Source organism: Canis aureus, chromosome X (assembly GCF_053574225.1).
Source record: "Canis aureus isolate CA01 chromosome X, VMU_Caureus_v.1.0, whole genome shotgun sequence".
NCBI classification, from domain to species: Eukaryota; Metazoa; Chordata; class Mammalia; order Carnivora; family Canidae; genus Canis; species Canis aureus.
This window is the reverse complement of record NC_135649.1, coordinates 49669703-49688905: the sequence shown is the minus strand read 5'-3', so window position 1 is coordinate 49688905 and position 19203 is coordinate 49669703. Positions and strand designations below refer to the sequence as shown.

Genomic DNA, 19203 nt, shown 5'->3' with positions numbered 1-19203 from the left:
ACACCAAGTTCAGTGCCTGACATTTAATATTCCTGCAAAAAATATTTGTTAAAATAAATGGGATTGAAATCAGGACTTCATTCCTTTTTTGTTTTGTTTGCTTATTTCTGGAGTGTGCAGCATGTGTTGCCACTGATATTTTAAGTTCATGGTGAAAAATCATTTCAATGTGTCCTAGGCTTGGTCCCCTTCCAAACCAACCCCCAGGACAATAGTTTTCATTATAACCTTCTGTCTTTGCCATTCTGGATGGAATTCTTTGTACAGAAGTTATATACATATATGGGTATATCTATGTAACAAATCGCAGCACAGGAGCCCCCTGGGCTCCCTCAGGCTCTGGAATGACATATTTGAGCCATATAAATTCAGCTTCTCCTCTGGCATCTGTTAGCTGACTCACTTGCAACTCCACCTCAGCAGTGGTCTCTCAGTCCTCTCAAAGTAGGAAAAGAGTACTGTGTGCTGAGAGAGCATGGCAAAGAATCCTCCAGAGAACTGTGAGGACTGTCACATTCTAAATGTAAGTTGATTCATATTTTTCCCTTTTGAGCATAAGCATGGTTTCATGGATTTATTGTATTGCAATGTGAACATTAGAAAGTGAAATCAAAGGTGATTTTGAATTATGGCTTGCTATTTTAAGAGCTATTGTGTATTGTTTTATTCTCTCTGTTCTTTGCTTAGGCAGAAGCTTTTAAATCCAAGAAGATATGTAAATCACTTAAGATTTGTGGATTGGTGTTTGGTATCCTGGCTCTAACTCTAATTGTCCTGTTTTGGGGGGGCAAGCACTTCTGGCCGGAGACACCCAAAAAAGTAAGTAAATGCACTTTATTATCTAATGCTTCTGTTTTCAGTTTGATTGAATTTAGTGCTTTACATGTATATTACTCTGAAAATGAAAATCATTAAGTCCCTTTTGCATATATTTTCTGGTAGTATGAAAAACTGAATCAATATTTTGCTTTCTTTTATTTGCTTAATTATTTTGGTAAGGGAAAAATATATTTTCTGTATTTTAGTTAGTAATGATAGGAGTCGAATTACCCACTCTTTTATAATGATTGGCTTTAAGAAGTTAAGACTCCTCCTAGAAGCAAAATTTTTACTGTAAGAAAAAATACTTTTCATCTTTCTTTCAATTATTTGGGCAGAAACTGATGGAAAAGTAATTATTCCACCACATAAGAAGAAATCACCAGAAATGGTAGCAAAGGATTTTCAGGGATTATGTTTCTGACTTAATGCATCTGCTCTGAGGTCAGGCAGCAAACTTCTTTTCAGAAGAAGCAATTTTTATATCTGACTTCACATGTTTTTATGACTTAAAAACACTAGAGCTTTTCAGCTCCTCACCAGCCACAATCGTCACTGACCCACTGAGATTATAATACCACAAGGTTGAAACAAAGGACACCAAGTCATTAATCACAGGTATCTCAGAAAGCTTCTAATATCATTCATTCATTTGGTATACCTGGCTGGCCACTGTAGTTGATATTAGTGTACCTTAATGTTATTATTACTCCAGACTCACACACAACGGGCAAGTTTAGATGTGACCCAAAGAAAATCATAGTTCCTTCATGCTCACAATTTCTATTTAAGAGAGAAGTAATAAATATGCAAGCTACAAGGTGTGCAGATGGTTTTCTGTCTTTGCCACATTTTTTTTTCTCTGCATGTAGGTTGTTGTTACTTTTGCTATTAATTGGTTACCATGAGATGCTCATTTCTATTTGATAACAGATGTAGGAAGAGAAAGGCATATATCCAGGAGGAAGAATGAGAGACAAGAAGAAAATGGGTTGGCATGGACTACTGGGAGCCAAAGGAGTGATAGGAGCAGAGAGGAAAGAATATGGATTGATGAAAAAGGAGAGGCAGGGGAGAGAAAATAGAAAATTAACTGGACAAGTGTCCAAAAGAAAACAGAAATAAGACATAGTTACCCTTGGATTCTTCACTTCTATTGCTATATCCACTTTCATTTAGTCCCAGAGGCTATCTTAGCAAGTTTAAATAGGAAGGAGAGAGATTCCTGAGGGGTGGCTTAGCGGGTTCATCGCCTGCCTTTGGCCCATAGCGTGATCCCGGGGTCCTGGGATTGAGTCCTGTGTCAGGCTCCCTGCAGGGAGCCTGCTTCTCTCTCTGCCTATGTCTCTGCCTCTCTCTCTGTGTCTCTCATGAACAAATAAATAAAAATCTTAAAAAAAAAATAAATAGGAAGGAAAATGAAAAAGCAGAGCAGCCCATCTTGATTATTTTCCTATTTATTTACACCTTGTTCCAGAAAGGATTTCAAGCATCAACTAATGCCTATAGCCGTTTCTCTCTCTCTCTCTCTCTCTCTCTCTCTCTCTCTCCTTATCCCTTGCATTGTGCCCTGTTTCTTAACTACTTTCTGTTCACATATCTTTCTAGAGAAGCCACCTATAGTCAAGCTATCACAGTGGGCAAAGAAATAGAGATCAAGAAGGAAACAGCAAATGAATAAAAATGCCAAAATGCATTCCAGTCCAATTCTGTTACCACTAATTCCCTAGGTGATGTTTTGTCCCACAAATTGAATATTAGATCCATTTGACAATTATAGGTGAGTTAAAGGACAATAAACCCTTTTGTTCTCCATGGCCATAATGTACTTAACTGAGTGTGGTAAATAGCTAGCCCTTTGACCACCTGTACAAGCCTAACTAAACATGGGGCCAGATGGCCTTTCTTGTTTTATTGTAGCTGTTGGTACTGCAAATGCTATTTTGAAAGAGTTTATGTGTTTTTCTAAACTTCCTATGTTATTTGCCTTGGTATAACTATAAATGACTAAGTAAGACCTTGCTTTTATCTTGCAAGGTGCCAAACTCTTTAACAGGGCCCATGATTCCCTCTGCTTCCATATTTATCATCTTTACATCTCACTTCAGTTCTCTTTTTAATGCATTCTCTTTTTAATCATTAGAATGTGATTCCTCAAACAAAAAGTAAAACCTTGTCAGCGTATGCATAGAAGAGGTGGGGTATGCTACCAAATAAAGTTGACCAAGAATCAAGTCTGCCATGAAGTAATTCATCATGGGATGTGCTTTTCAGGAAAGGATTCTGAGAAATGAACAAAATTATTGTGAAGCAATCTGGTAAAAGACAATAGCTGTCTCCTAGGTCAACTTTTCCCACCGTGAACAAAGGTTATTTATTCTCCATTCCAATTGGGAGTTGTAATTTATTGTCTTTGATATTTAAGTCCTGGCCTTCACCACAAGACCAGGCTGGGTCCATTGCAAACTAAGGAACAAGGTGGAGATGTGAATGCTTCACTCAGTCTACCACTACCTTCAATTTCCATACAGATCCCAAGAGACCATCTATTTTTCCAATGACTAAGACTGTCAATAAGCCTGCCTCAGAGCTGACTTATGAATCCTAGGAAGAGAAAAGTAGTCGGATTAGTCTTGGAAGAAAATTTGCAAAGGAAAAGAATCCAGGCATCTTGCACAAATTAAAGACTTCCCTTAAGAGTATGGCCTAGCAACAAATAACAGCAGATTAAAATCCAGGCTCTTCTGGACTTTCCTTTATTAGCCTATGGGATCTGTGGGGACCATTGGGCCCTTGGTGGACAGAATTGTTGATGTGGTTGTGCTTATGGATGGAGTGATTTGTCTGCTCTCTTGGGGCTTCCTTCAAGCTTTTAGTGTTTGTTCCTCTAGCCTTCATCATATCTCCTTTTCATTCTGGTTTTTTGTTGGACATTAGTTTATAGTGAACAGTATTTACATAACATCTCACATCTGGTGTTGACATTTCCATGCCAGTAAGTCGTTCCTCTCCTTCCATTACCTCCCACCTTGGTGTGTACAAAAGATGGAGATTCTTGAGCCCAAAGTGGGAATAAGCCATGATAGATTCCCTCTCCTCACCTCAGGTATGAGGACACATGCATGTATGCATATGCACATGCATACACACTCATACACACATTCAAAAAGAGAAATCCATCAAAATGAAGAGAAACACGAGGAATTAACTCTGAGAGAGCTGCTGCCATCCCTTAAAGGCTACAGACCCCTAACCCACAACCACATATAGGAACCACTTGAGCTGAATGAAAGCCAGACCATCAAATTCTGTATTCGGTTTTCTCAATCCAGCAGAAGGGACCTATTTGGTTCCAGAGATTTTGAGAGTGCATCACAATGAGGCTCCACCTCCAGGCAATGACTGCTCAGGGATTTTTTTTTAAAGATTTTATTTATTTGTTAATGAGAGACACAGAGAGAGAGAGAGGCAGAGACAGAGGCAGAGGGAGAAGCAGGCTCCATGCAGGGAGCCCGACGCAGGACTGGATTCGGGGACTCCAGGATCACGCCCTGAGCTGAAAGCAGCGCTAAACCACTGAGCCACCCGGGCTGCCCTGCTCAGGGATTTTTGAAGCCAATTCCCTAGAGAAACATTCTTCCTCAAACCTCCCTTCATTACACATTTAACTTGAAACAAAAGCCGACTCTCCAGTTAATTAATCCAACATGGAGAAAATAAGTCATAAAAATACCGGCCATTAAAACAACAATTTATAGATGCAGCACAGACCTTGTAACCTATCCCCTCCAATCCTTTGAAGAATGAGGCAGAAGGATGATAAATTAAATAAATGAAATTCTGTCCTTCCTGCCATATCCAGGAACTGCCTGGTGACCTTAGTGCTCTTTAGAAACCATAATTCCTAGGGCCCACACAACAATCAACAAATGACTGGGGCATCCTCATAGCTCCTATATACTACCAGGATGAGAAGTGGTAGGGATAGGTGGGCATCCTTCTGCCCTCCCCACCAATTCAACTCAATAATCATTAAAATAGCCTCACCCAGGATTGCAAGCCCCAAATCATTATGGACTGAAAATTCTTTGCTTGGAAAAAATACTTTCTTGCTAAATCTCGATATAGCTTTCTTGTGTCTATTTCTCTAATGCTAACATTGGTCAGAGACCCACTTTCTTCTTTTATTCCTCTTCTAGGCACATAATTTTTTTAAATGAAATGTATGAACCTTATTTGAATCCTGATTGGAACAAATCAACTATTAAAGAAATTTTTTAAAAGACTTTATTTATTTATTCATGAGAGACACAGAAAGAGAGAGGCAGAGACACAGGCAGAGGGAGAAGCAGGCTCCACGCAGAAAGCCTGACGTGGGACTTGATCCCAGGCCTCGAGGATCAGGCCCTGGGTTGAAGGAGGCGCTAAATCGCTGAGCCACCCGGGCTGCCCTAGGCACATAATTGATACAACTCTCCTTCCTGAGTTCCCTGGGCTTTCCTACACAGCAGTTTGGTGGGTAAAATGTGGATCTGGAGAAATATTCATACCCTCAAGGAAAAAGTTAGAGTTGTAGCTGAAATCTCTTTAGCAGAGGGACTGAGCTTCACCAGATGTTGCCACATCAGCATTTTAAAAAAGAAGATTTATCTTCATTTTATTTTCCTCCCAAACCATTGCAGGAGCAAAGTCCACCCTTATACAGACAGCAACTCTCACTGGACCAGCTCTTGCTCTGGCCTATCAAGAGGCAGCACCAATTATGTATACCAGGACTCTGGCTACTGTGGGCACATTCTTATTCAGTCCCTTCATTCTCCTAAGGCAGCATTTGCTGAGCAACTTACATGTCACCAGCAAGGAAAATAAAGCTCTCTTTTAGAGGCTGAGAGTGGGATTGGGGCTCTGTAGGGAAAGCAGCCCAGGTGATCAACAAGTACTAGCAGTCTGATCATCAACCTAAGAGGTGTCAGCCCAAATCGAAGCAGAACTAATTTTGTTAACTATTCAATATTGGACCTGGCAAGAAGTGGGAGTTAAATATGGGAACTGAACCTCCAGAGAAATTTGATGACTTGCCCAAGGTCAAACAGCTTTTAAGTGGCAGAGTTGAGGCTAGGACTAGAACCTGGTCTAAGGATTCTTTCTATTATTCTTAACGTTGCATTTAAGAACACGGGGTGGCAGGGATAGTGGGTATGGGAAAACTTCCCAGCCAGCTTGAGTCTGTTGATGAAAGAAATGTTTTTTTCTTGTTGAAAAAGAATGTCTGTGCTGCTTATGCCAATTTTTTTCAGGGCTGAGAACTGGTGATTGAAGATGCAGAAGTCCAACTTTGCATAAGAAACAATCTGTCTGCTCTGTGTTGGTAAAGAAATACCCAGAGGCCCTTTAATTCCCACAGGCTAGGTTGATAATAAAATGGTACAATGCATTCTCTTCCCTTCCTTCCAGACTAACACCTGCCAGCCAGCTATTCTGAGCATGTATTTACCTTTGGAGAGTGTACCTCATAAACTATAAAGGATGAAGATGGAGAGAAGAGCAGCTAGGTTAATCACAGGCTTCAGGAAGCAAACCTAAGCTAAATGTCCTCAAAATCCTTTTAGGAATGGCTAAAAGGTATTTGTCCCCAAAATAGATCCATCACACTGAGGTCTGAGGCAATATTACTTTTTATAAAAAGCTTTCTTTTTAAATCTCAGAGATTGCCACAAATTGAGGCAAAAAAAAAAACAGGGAAAATTGTGAAAGCGGGATGTTAAGGCTCATTTGCTACCTGAATGGAGGATTCACCTGGATTAAGGAAAGAATTTCTGGGTAGGGAAGAGAAATGATTTTGGTTTTATTCCATGTTTTCTCAGTGTGGTCTTCTTACATCTCTCACTGCCTCAACTTAACCATATATTCACTTCTGAGTCATATTCCACTCCATAGGTTTCCCTATCTCATTCCAGTGTTCTGGTCCCTAGTTAAGACAAGCCCTATGTGTGGGTTAAATAGGAACCTATTTGAGTGATGCAGGAAGAATGCCCTTGCTTCCAAAATATCTCTTATTCCTGATGTCATTGTGCTTAAAATCCATCATTAGTAATTCATTCTTTGAGTTAATTATTGCACTCATTTTTTTAAGCGACCAATACCCATCACTATCATCTTGGTATGAAATCATTTGTCAAATTGATTTCTTCTTGGACATAAAGGAGCACCATGAGATTCCTACATGTCTAGACAGTAGACAGAGGGATAGAGAGAGGTGAAAAGAAGGGGAAAGACTAGGAGGATACAAAGTGAATAGGATATGAAAAGAACAAGGTTCCCTAGAAACACCAATGATTAACTTTCCCTATTTGCCAATTTGACAGAAGTGTACTCCTTCTCACACCCTGTCCTTGCTCTGTCCTTCTTGAAGTAAAGCTGAGTTAAGGAACAGTGTGAGATAAGCTACTGAGAGTCCAGTCATACCTCTCTCAGGCCAGTTATCCTATCTTTTCTTTAGTTTGTTCCTAGAAAGGACAGTTTAAACCTTTTATTCCTTCATCACCAGAAAGACCCTCAGCCCCTGAGCCAATGAGCTTAATAGACAGAAAAGTATTTCTGAGGCCAAAGGCATGAGCTCAGTCTTCATATGGGCCAGTGGAGCTTGCATAGCAATTATCCAGGCAATATACTCCACAGGGACCTGGGCGAGACAGTATGTCTGGATTTGCTCAAACCCATCCCCAAACAGTCCAAAGTGGGCCACCGGCATCATCTTCCTAGACAAGGACAGTCTGTTCCTAAAGGACACCTTTGATAGTAGAATTCCATCTGGGTGAATATATAGCTTTCCACCCCCACCGCCCATCCAGAATTCACACATATGTGAAGTCATTCTGATCTCATCCCATTGAGTAGCCTATCACTGCTAAAAATAAGCCAATAACCTGGGTTAGTGAATACAATCAGAATGGACCCCTGCTCCCCTAACAAAACAAAAACCCAAACAAAACAAAACAGAAAACCTCTTTGAAAGAATGTTGACAGTAATCAAGATCTGCTGAGCTTGGCAGTTTCCAATAGTTTTCATCTAGCAAGGTGTCCAAGTAAAGTGCATTGCCAACAGTGCAGGAAAACTCATTCCACAGAAGTACACTGAAATTCTAAATGTCATCGGTATGGTTCCATAGTCTTCTACCAATGATTGAAAATACAGCCTGTACTTTTTCTTTTGCACAGGTAGGCAGCATTCCAACATCCCCTAGTCTCTAACCTTATTTTTCCATGCCATAATCCATCAGTGGTGCTACTGGTGAAACAAACACCCCACCCCACCCCCAATGACTGGTAGTGCTGACATTTGTCTCAACAATGGATAGTATTTCTAAAGAAATTCCTTCCTGTTAGATCTGACAAGACCGGATTTGAAGTAAATGCCTCTGTCCTCTACTTAGGTCAGGCCAACTGAGAGTTCAATTTGTTGCCACAGGTAGAAGTTTCTCAAACTGGCTGCAGAGCTGGAATTGAGGACATATTTATAACTAGAAGCAAATAACAAGCTTAAAGGAATTTGTTTGCTGTCACAAACCAAGCGAGACTTCCTGAGTTAACTCTGTAGTTGCTGGAAGGTTGTAAATACCATTTTCCCTCCCCTTTTAAAGTATGGTCTCTTAAAAGACCTTGTCAATGTTCAAAATGTCTCTTTATGAAGATAAGATTTTGTCATTGGTGGGAAAAACTTATGTTACATACTTAATAATTGAGTACACTCAAATTGACTTAGGCACTGACCCTAAGACACTGCAGGTGTCTACAAAGAGGTAAATGACATTGTCTTTTCCTATTCAGCAGCTACATTGACTTTCCACATTGGAAGTAACATTGTTTCTACAAACCCTTCCAACTTGTTTCTCTACTTGAGCTGGGGAAAATTTGACCAGGTTAAACTAACATTCAGTTGCAGACATTAGCAGACATTAAAAACAATCCTGCCCAGTACCAGCTCTAAAAGCTTTCATCCGGAGCCATATGATTAGAAATCAACCTTGGCTCTCTATATTACTTGTTTTAGGGGGATTTCAGTTTACCAAATTTTTTTCCTAAGGAAAAATGAATATGAAAAAACTTGATAGGGGGATCTCTGGGTGGCTCAGCGGTTTAGACCCTGCCTTTGGCACAGAGCATGATCCTGGAGTCCCGGGATCAGGTCCCATGTCAGGTTCCCTGCATGGAGCCTATTTCTCCCTCTAACTGTGTCTCTGCCTCTCTCTCTCTCTCTCTCTCTCTCTCTCTCTCTCTCTGTCTCTCATGAATAAATAAATAAAATCTTTTTTAAAAAAGGAATAAGACAGGGTTGTCCACTCTGACCATGTTATAAAAAAAAAAAAGAAAAAAAAAACTTGATAGCATAAGGCATCCTAACAACAGGGATAAGACAGATTTCCACATGGCACCATCAGGTCGGGCTTGGTTTGTGACAGATAGTGAGTTACTTTAGGTTTGTTATTTGCCTCCAGCTACAAATGTGTCATCAGTTATAGGTAATGGGCTTACTCTTAAACTGGGACACTTGATGAGACTGGTCCTCTTGGTTCTAAGAAAAAAATGTCACTTTTAGAGGGCTAGAGAGAGTCTAGAATTTTGCAGCAACCACTCAAGAATGACCTGATAAGAAGCCCTGCCTAGGCACTATTCTTGGAAGATACCATATAACTTAGTGCAGGGCACTTGACACAGTTGTTGAATTCTATACACAGGAGAACTTGAAGCCAACTGAATTAGGTTTGGAAAACAGAACTCAGGAATAAACTGAGTGGGTTTGATTAGCCCATAAAAGAGAAGGTCAGGGAAGGCAATAAATGATTCCTGAAGTTGAAAGGGGAGAGAGGAAGCAATTGAGGTCAGGGTAAGACTGTTACCTAATATTGACCAAGGAGAATGGTCTTTAGATTCTAAAAAAGACAGACTCAAAATTATTGAGGCAATATTAAAGCCCTCCTTATCTAAGGATATAAAGAACAATACCTAAGCATTTTAAGTGTGTTAAAATCTCTTTCTTAGCCCCAGTGAATTTCAAGAGGAGAGAGGGGTGAACACAGAGCACTTGAAAGGGAAGTGGTAACTTAAGGCAGCCGCATCAGTTTTATGTGATCCCTCTGTTTAACATAAGGGGAAAATAATTTAGAGGCTGGTTTGAAAAATATCATTCGCTATTTTGTCAAGGCTGCCAAGAAAACTGTTGGAATTTTAGTGATTACTTCAGCAACTTAGGCTGAATACAAAACACTGGCTCTGAAGGGATTCCCCATATCAGCTCCAGTGCCAAAATGCACCTCACTTTAATCTTGAGTCTCAGAGAAATCCCAATGGTAAACTGCTGAAATGGCACCTCACCACAAAAGCTCCAGAAAAAGGTGCCCCAGATATTATTCAATTAAAGTGTCTTATGAAGGGACATACCGAGTATCTTAGCTTGGTTTCCTCTGTTCTTCCAGACATATGACATGGAGCACACTTTCTACAGCAATGGAGAGAAGAAGAAGATTTACATGGAAATTGATCCTGTGACCAGAACTGAAATATTCAGAAGTGGAAATGGCACTGATGAAACATTGGAAGTACATGACTTTAAAAATGTAAGTTGGATATTCCACTCTGCAAGGATTCCCACTTAAAATATTAGAACAATTGAGTCAAGTTATAAATAGTCTTTAGCCTCCACTTAATTTATAAAACAAAGCTTTCCTTTGAATTCAAATTTTGCCATCCTGAGGCCTTAACAGATCATGGAACTCATTAACTTTGGCTATTTCAGGAAGGTTTTTTTTTTTTTGTCTGTTTATAGGGTTACACTGGCATCTACTTTGTAGGTCTTCAAAAATGCTTCATCAAAACTCAGATTAAAGTGATTCCTGAATTTTCTGAACCAGAGGAGGAAATAGATGAGGTATGTAAGAATATTAGTAGTGGTAGGAAAACTCTTAATTTATTGGGTGTTAATTATGTGCCAGATACGTACTAAATGCTTTACTCTATTTGAGTCTCACAAGGACACTATAGGTAGGCACTATCATTATCCTCATTTTCCCATGAGGAAACTAGCTTCAAAACCAAGTGATGTGCCCAATTTCACAAAGTGAGGAGCAGAGTGGGATCTTGCACTCAGGACTTTCAAAAAACTAAATTTCATGCTGTTAGATGTAACACTATACTTTTATACCTGGGTATCTATTAACATTACGTACCTTTGCTTTCAAACCAAAGATTTCTAATAAGAGAGGTAAGCCAGAGGAACATAAACAATCCTGCTTAAAGATAAAGTCTTAAAAACAAAAGTCCCAAGGCCACCTGAAATCCTTGCCACTTTTATCACACTGTGCATTCACCTATTTTAAAGATTCCAGTTCATTCACCTGACCATTGTATGCTGGGATCTAACGGAATAATCTGCATTTAGCCTCACTTGGAAAGGCAAAAGCAGAGAAGTGAGAATTACAGTGTAATACAAATTCTCTGAAAACAAACTGCCAGGCCAAGATAAGATAACCTAAGTTATCTTATTTAGTAATTGCTGGTGCACCAGCAATTACTAAATGGCCCCCAAAAGCCTAGTGGGAGATGAAGGATTATGGCCTAAAACAGAGCCATCACCAAAGCCCTTGAGGCTCTTAATGTTTCCCTGATCTTCTGTCTGTAACTATAGTATGTTGCTATCAGTGAAGCAATAAGGGGAACCTTAGCTAAGGCTAGATTGTGGCAGCATATTCCCACTGTAGTCAGGAAGAAACAAATATTTGTTTGGTTTGTTTGGTTTTTAGTGTTGAACTGGCAAATCTAAAATGAAATTATGGCAATGGCACAGTGGCCTTTCTATATACTGTAAAGACCTCTTTCTTCTGTCTCTCCCATTCTTTTTACTGTTTTCCTACACAGTACTTTCCACTTTAATTCTCAACTACCCATTTATCTTTTGCTTTTGCTTTTCTTATTGGGGGGCGGGGGGTTGAGGTGAAATAGGAAGGACTTTATCCTTGCCTTTACCCAAGTCTCAGAGCTATCATTGGCTCCCCCAAACATGACACTGGTCTCCTTATGGCCAATTACAGACCCTTGTTACTAGAATTTCCAAGAAAAAGAAGCAGCTTTCCCAAAGATAATGCTGTGCTCTCAAGGCCTCTGGTAATGAAAAACTTTGGAAATTTTTTTTAAATAAGCATAAATTCAATGCATCTGAGGAACAGAACAACTTCTAGGGTATTAGGAATTACTGCAGGAGGCAAGGATAAGATGAAAGGAGAATCGATAGGATTAAAAGGTACTATATGCTGCTTTTCACATAAAATAATGTAAACATTTGAATAGGTCCAGCCAGCAATGAAACTCTGAACTAAAACAACAGGATTTATTTTTCTTACAAAGATATAGGCAAAGGCCCATGAGATCTCATTTTGACCCTAATTTATTCTTCAATTAATTTTGCCATATCTTTTAAAAAACATAAGTATTTATCTTGTGATAGTGAGATTACTTTATCTTCAAGAAAATCCTTTTATATATGTATATATATTATACATATATATACATATATGTATATATACATATATATATTCAGGCTACAGATTTTTTTATGAAATAAGTTTGCAGTTCTGGATGACAAAACCCCTCTTATTCTGTACTTTTCACCACTGTATCTATGGTTTGCACATGCTAAACATGCAGAGCAGTTATATAAATAGCCCTGATTTTGCTAACAAAGCTAGTCAGCATATCAACCTCATTTTCTACAGTCCCTTCCAATGCATCCCAAGGTCTTTACAGACTCAAGGGCAAGGAAGCTAAGATTTGAGAGTTTTAAATGACTAGGGGAAAATTATACAAAGCCATATTTCAAAGAACAAATAAAAACACAGAACCCATAAAGCTAGAAAGAAACAAAAAAGAAAAGTAAAAGCCTTATTAAGAGAAGGGGGAAATGTCAAGGCCCAAAAGATAAGTAAGAAGTAGGTATACAAGATAACTACTTACAGTACAAGAAACTAAAGAGAAGGCCGTTCTTGATACTACAAGAAAGACTATCTAAAGAAAAAAACTCTTCGAGATAAACTCTAAGCATCTAGAATGAAAGGAGTAAAATAGCGGTAAGGCCAGTGAAGTCACAAGCTGGAGACTTGACTTTAAGGTATCTTTTACTAAAACTACCCACCATTAACAAGCAAATCTTGTGAAACCCAAATATAAGGTTCAGTTGCTATTTAATTAATCTCACCAGCTTGGATTGTAAGAGTTTTTCCAGCTTGAGATCAAATCCTACTTGTAATCTTAGCTGTAAACGTGGCAGGCACAACATCCATTTAAAAAGCAAAAACAAATGTAAATCACTCACGGTTCCAGAAGCTCAATTAAAACATACATGGCCCAGTGGGAGGCCCAGAAAATGATGGATAGCCTTTCTAGCTGTGAGTGAAATGGTAGCAGAAAAAAACTGTTATGGTGAGCAGCCTTACTGTTAGACCCAAGAGACAGATCAGTTATTAACTCTCCCAAGGGCACCTACTCTATGCACATACTGAGCTAGTTCACTGGCAGCCCTGGGATTGGAATTGTTATTCAGACTCAAAAGAGTGTATTCCAGTATCCCATAATGTCTCACTCATCTTATTAATTTCTCTGCCTATCCCTACACTGAACTTACTTCTCTCAGAATGAAGAAATCACCACAACTTTTTTTGAACAGTCTGTGATTTGGGTCCCAGCAGAAAAGCCTATTGAAAATCGAGACTTTCTGAAAAATTCCAAAATTCTGGAAATTTGTGATAATGTGACCATGTATTGGATCAATCCCACTCTAATAGCAGGTATGGCCTCCTTCTTTCTTCTCCTCCTCTTTCTTCTACTCTTTCTAAATTTAGTAACAGGTTAATATTCCCATCATTTAGAGACTACATTTCTAGGAAAACAAATGATCAGCTTATATCTTCTTCGATCAAACTGTATATGCTGACTGCCAAGGGAAGAAGAAATTTTTCACAGCCAAGTTATAAATCAGATAAATTAATGCTGACAAGCTTTTAAATATCTCAGCAAAGGTAATGCCACCCTAATGTGACTAGCGATAGCAAAAACTGATCTTTCTTTGCACATCTACATTTATTACAGTCAGGATACCAAAGTATTGCTCAAACCACTGCGTACCCAAACCCAAGAACAGAAGAGAGAAGAGCCAAAACAATGTTCTGTTGTCTCAAGAATGATTCTGTGTGTCAAATGGCAGCATTCTCTCTGGAAGATAGAACAGTCACTATAATACAAATTTCTCTGTGGCTGTTTTAGGAATCACTATGAAAGTAATTGAAGACTAAAGGTCTAGAGTTGAAGAGTCCAGCTCTAAGCTTCCAGTCAGTTCATAGAAGAGGCAAAGGCCTCTGGATGCCTTATTTTGCCCAGCTAACACAGACTTTGGCCTCTTTTATTCTGGACAGAATAGATTACTCTATTACTCAACAGAGGCCACTCTAACCAATGCAGGCATCTACTGGTACTCTTTGGCAGCTTAAAAAAAAAGTAACTAAATGCACTGTGATATTCTGGATTGGATGCTAGAACATCTGCTTCAGTATTCTTTTTCTAAAAGACATTAGTGGAAATAATGATGAAATCTGAATAAAGTCTGTAGTTTACTTAATAGTATTGTATCAATACCAATTTCTTACTTTTCATAATTGTACCATGGTTATGTAAGATGCTACTGTTAGAGGAAACTACCTAAAGGTAGATAGGAACTCAGTACTATCTTTGCAACTCTACTGTAAATGTAAGATTTTTTATAAATAGAAAGTTTTTTTAAAAGAATTTAAGACAGGAAAGAGAGGGGAGAAAGGGAGGAAGACAGAGGGCACCAAATCAAATCCAGCAACCAAAAAATATTTACTGAGCCCCCAGCATAAGTAAAATCTTTGGGAGAGATGCCTAAGTCCACTGTCCTCATTTTTTTAAAAAAAAGAATTTATTTATTTATTTATTTATTTATTTATTTATTTATTTATTAAGAGAGCGAGTACTCGTGCAGGAACTGAGGGAGGGGCAGAGGGAAAGAAGAGAGAGAATCCCAAGCAGACTCCACACCCAGTGTGGAGCAGGGCTGGATCCCAAGATTCTGTGATCATAATCCCAGCGGGAACCAAGAGTCTAACACCCAACTGACTGAGCCACCCAGGCACCTACCCCCCACCCACCTTGCTGTCCTCATTTTTAAAATTAGGATGCTAGTAAGGCAAAGCAGTAAGTGATGCCAAATGAGCAGGGAATAAGTCTGTGTACATGGGAATAGTCAGATTTGTTTTGGGAAATCTCTTTAAAATTATAGCTGAAGGAGTTCAGAAAAGTGGTTCGTGCTTGCCTAAATGATGGCAGTGAGAAGACACAATGAAAATCTCTATTCCCAATGCCATAACTCCAAGCACTTCTCTCAGAAACCATTTGCAAAGCAGGGTGAATCACTACTTTGTGTTTATTGCCTTAGTTTCAGAGTTACAAGACTTTGAGGAAGATGGTGAAGATCTTCACTTTCCTACCAATGAAAAAAAAGGTATTGAACAAAACGAGCAGTGGGTGGTCCCCCAAGTGAAGATGGAAAAGATCCGCCACACCAGACAAGCAAGTGAGGAAGAACTTCCAATAAATGACTATGTAAGTTACGTTCATGTTACTCTTGTTAGAGGGATAGCAAAGAGCCCTCAAAAAACTCACCACCCCTTAGATCAAAGTCATTAAAAGGAGAAGGGTCGTTGTTTTAACAAAAAAATATTTAAGAAACTTGGAATCCCTAGGCGGCTCATTCGTAATCAATTCTGATCAATCTTGATCAGACAGGAATTTAACTTCTCACCAGTCCCCAGCTCATGTAGTCTTATAGTCCTTCCCTGCTTGGTGGGCCTCTTCTTGGTGAACCTTCCCCTCCAACCCCAGTTTATTCTTCTTTCAGACTGAAAATGGACTAGAATTTGATCCCATGCTGGATGAGAGAGGTTATTGTTGTATTTACTGCCGTCGAGGCAACCGCTACTGCCGCCGCGTCTGTGAACCTTTACTAGGTTACTACCCGTATCCATACTGCTATCAAGGAGGGCGGGTTATCTGTCGTGTCATCATGCCTTGCAACTGGTGGGTAGCCCGCATGCTGGGGAGGGTCTAAGGGCAAGTTTGAGCTCAAGTGCTTAAACTTCTGCAGCAAACATATAATAAATGCATGCTATCCAATGAATTTCTGCCTATGAGGCATTTGGTTCCTAGTAGCCAGTACTCCAGAATTACTTGTAGGTAATTCCTCTCTTCATGTTCTAATAAACTTCTACATCATCATCAAAGGCCTGATTGCTGCTGAACACACTGGGTAAGTGTTTGCTAAGAATATTTCCTGCAACTAAAATGGAGCAGATCTGTCTAACATGGACAGCAATGATGGAAACTTGTATCAGGTTTGGGGAGTGAGAAAGGGCAAAGCATAAGGATTTTCAAATACCATAGTTTACTATGCTGTATTGAGAAAGTGGAAATGAGGGGCTGATGATAAAATGTCCCCATAAATGATGCATAAAAATTTGTCCTTTTGTGCATAACCCCGAAGTTTAATTATCTGAGAGACATATTGTGGTCTTGCTCAAGCATCTGTTAAGCTGCTGGACAGGCAGTTAGTCACAGCAGGCCAGAACTAAAATATTCCAAGTGCTCAGACTCAGCAAAGGAGAAAGCTAACCTAGCAAAAAGGGTCCCAGGCTCTCCTCCTGTAAACACGAACTCAACTTTGGACAAATTCAACACTTTATAACCTTCAGGTCTGGCTTCTCTTTAGATCAGTGTCTGGTTACATAACTTTCCAAAGCAATGGTCTGGAAAGGGGTGGGGGGGTCCATAAATATCATTCACGAAAACAGGCATCATAAGAAATCCCCAAGCTGAGGAATTAAATGGGTTTTCTTTTTCTCTCCAAAACCAAAAGGAACTAGCAGTATGTCACTTTCTTAAAGAAAGGGTAAGGCCTAGTTTCCGATCCTCCAATACTTTGCCTGGGAAATAAAAAAGGGGCAAAGGAGAGAAAAAAAGCAGTGATTAGAGGGTAATGTTAACCTTGACATCCCAGCCAGGTCTAGTTTCAAAATTCCTGTCTACCAATCTGTAGGATCATTTGACTCTAGCCCCTTCATTGCTCAACTTCAAGGTTAATGTGTCATGAGACTATCTGTTACTTTCCATCAGAAAGCATTTTCAAAGAGTAAAATCTTTACCAAGATGCCTGTGAGCCAGGAGTCATTTCCCCCTTTTTAATAGTTGAGGAAGCAAATAGAAACAGATTTGCCCAAGGCTGAGTTAAAATTAGCCAGTCATTAATTGATAATTAGCATACATGCCATACTTGGATTACCAATTTTCACAGAATGAGCAATTTTCTTTTTTTAAGATTTTATTTATTTATTCATGAGAGGCACACACACACACACACAAACACACACACACACAGAGAGAGAGAGAGAGAGAGAGAGAGAGGCAGAGACACAGGCAGAGGGAGATGCAGGCTCCATGCAGGGAGCCTGACGTGGGACTCGATCCCAGGTCTCCAGGATCATGCCCTGGGCTGAAGGTGGCGCTAAACCCCTGAGCCACCCCGGCTGCCCAGAATGAGCAATTTTCATATATCTAACAATGCAGCCTCACTGAAAATATTTTCTTTTTTATTAATGATTAAGAAGGCATCTGAGAATTTTGGAATACTTCAATTATCATAAAACATTACTTTATAGCTGAAATATAAAAATGCAGAAAAATATGAGATTAATTTGAGGTTGAATGGACTTTATGATACTCTCTATCATTATTTTTAAATAAATTATTCATTTTTAACATTGGTTTTTAAGATCAACCTATAATTTCAAATTCCTAAGACATGCCATTTTATGCAATCTACATTGTACTATATATATATACTACGCTCTGTGGGGTACAAATGAAGTAGAAGGTATACCCTTTATTTCCAAAGAAAAATAAGACACCCAAGATATATAAACCAAAGTACAGAAATTTAGACATAACTATAATTATATAGGGCATGCTATGTACACATGCATAAATACACAGACAGATGCACACACACACACACACACACACACACACACGTGGCATAGAAGGTTCCATGTCACATTTTAAAGCTAAGAGTTCCCATTCACATTATATAAATTCAGGAAGCATTTCTTGATCAAATGAGATACCTCAACCTGCACATAATTTCACATTGGGAAAGTGTGATCCCCTTAATGAGGCAGATCGTGAGTTCAAAAGAAAATACAAGAGACATCCTTGAAGAATCATTCAAATCATCTCATATTTAGAAAAAAGAAAAACAAGCCAAAACAACAAACAAACAAAACCAAACACATTAGTCTGTCACCTCTTCTAGGACGAGGCCAGGCTGAAATGGAAAAAATGTGCTATCAATTTCCTGCCATAGATTTTTGCTCCTCACTTGAGTCCTGGGCAGACTCCTTACATCATGCCTTGTACTGTACCCCACTGAATCCAGTGCTATCTCTTTGCCTCTTACCAACTCTCCCTAAGCCCAGCCAGCACAGCACAAGAAGTGACACCAAAGTAACTCTGACCTCCCAAGCCAGAGAGACCTTGCAGTAATTCTCATGTTCCCTGTCCTCCACTCCAGTCTCCACCAAATACTGCCAGTTTGTCCTCCTAAATCAGCCCTCAGTTATGCTTATGGTCTAGGCCACAGGTTACTTCTTAGCACAGCTGTCACAACCTCCTCCCTACTGAAGTCCCCAGGCTGTAGGCTGCAACTAGAACAAGTGCTTTTAGATACAGTTAACTTTTCACTTACAGATTTTAGGAATGCCATTTCCTTTCCTGAAAGTCTGTAATGGCTACTGGCTACATTAAGGATTAGACCTGCATTCAAATAGTCCCTCAAACCACCCTTAGCACCACCTCAGATCATTTTTCTTCTCCCACTACACTGCTCAGCGCTTTCCTTGTCTCAGTCACATTAGCTTCATGGTCTATTTGTGCAGTCATCCCAACCCATTTACAGAGTTTTTTCTCACTAATTTGAGGAAATTTTAAAAACTCACTTTTTTTCTTATCTAAATCCTCTCTACTACATTCTATGCCTGTGTAAGTTAATCTATTACTCAATGCACACATCATTTACCTAAGAGTTTAACTTGCAAATTCTAGAAGTGGGCCCATACTCTCCCCCATTTTGCTCTGTCCAGAACCTAGCACAGTATCAAAAGTATATAGGTGGTCTTCCAATTTTTTTGTTGAAAGCAATGAGAAAGAAGAGAGGGAAGAAGGTCAAAGAAAAACAGGAAATTATTAAAAAAAACAAAACACAGCTACAAGGCT

The 19203-nt window shown here is 39.3% G+C and overlaps 1 protein-coding gene across 1 annotated transcript; it reads left to right on the top strand.

Annotated features, from left to right (window-relative positions):
* Window positions 1-299: 299 nt before the first annotated feature.
* On the top strand, window positions 300-16160 carry TNMD (tenomodulin). Its single transcript, XM_077887855.1, has 7 exons — window positions 300-523; window positions 688-819; window positions 10293-10433; window positions 10643-10744; window positions 13499-13652; window positions 15317-15483; window positions 15779-16160. The coding sequence occupies exons 1-7, from the start codon at window positions 476-478 to the stop codon at window positions 15986-15988; spliced, it is 954 nt and encodes a 317-aa protein (XP_077743981.1). The 5' UTR covers window positions 300-475; the 3' UTR covers window positions 15989-16160.
* Window positions 16161-19203: the final 3043 nt, after the last annotated feature.

Bases quoted from the DNA above. Each gene is read 5' to 3' on its own strand.
- TNMD (XM_077887855.1), top strand. From the start codon at position 476: ATGGCAAAGAATCCTCCAGAGAACTGTGAGGACTGTCACATTCTAAAT. The intron at 10,434-10,642 runs GTAAGTTGGATA...GTCTGTTTATAG, and splicing joins AAGTACATGACTTTAAAAAT to GGTTACACTGGCATCTACTT. The intron at 13,653-15,316 runs GTATGGCCTCCT...TTATTGCCTTAG, and splicing joins CAATCCCACTCTAATAGCAG to TTTCAGAGTTACAAGACTTT.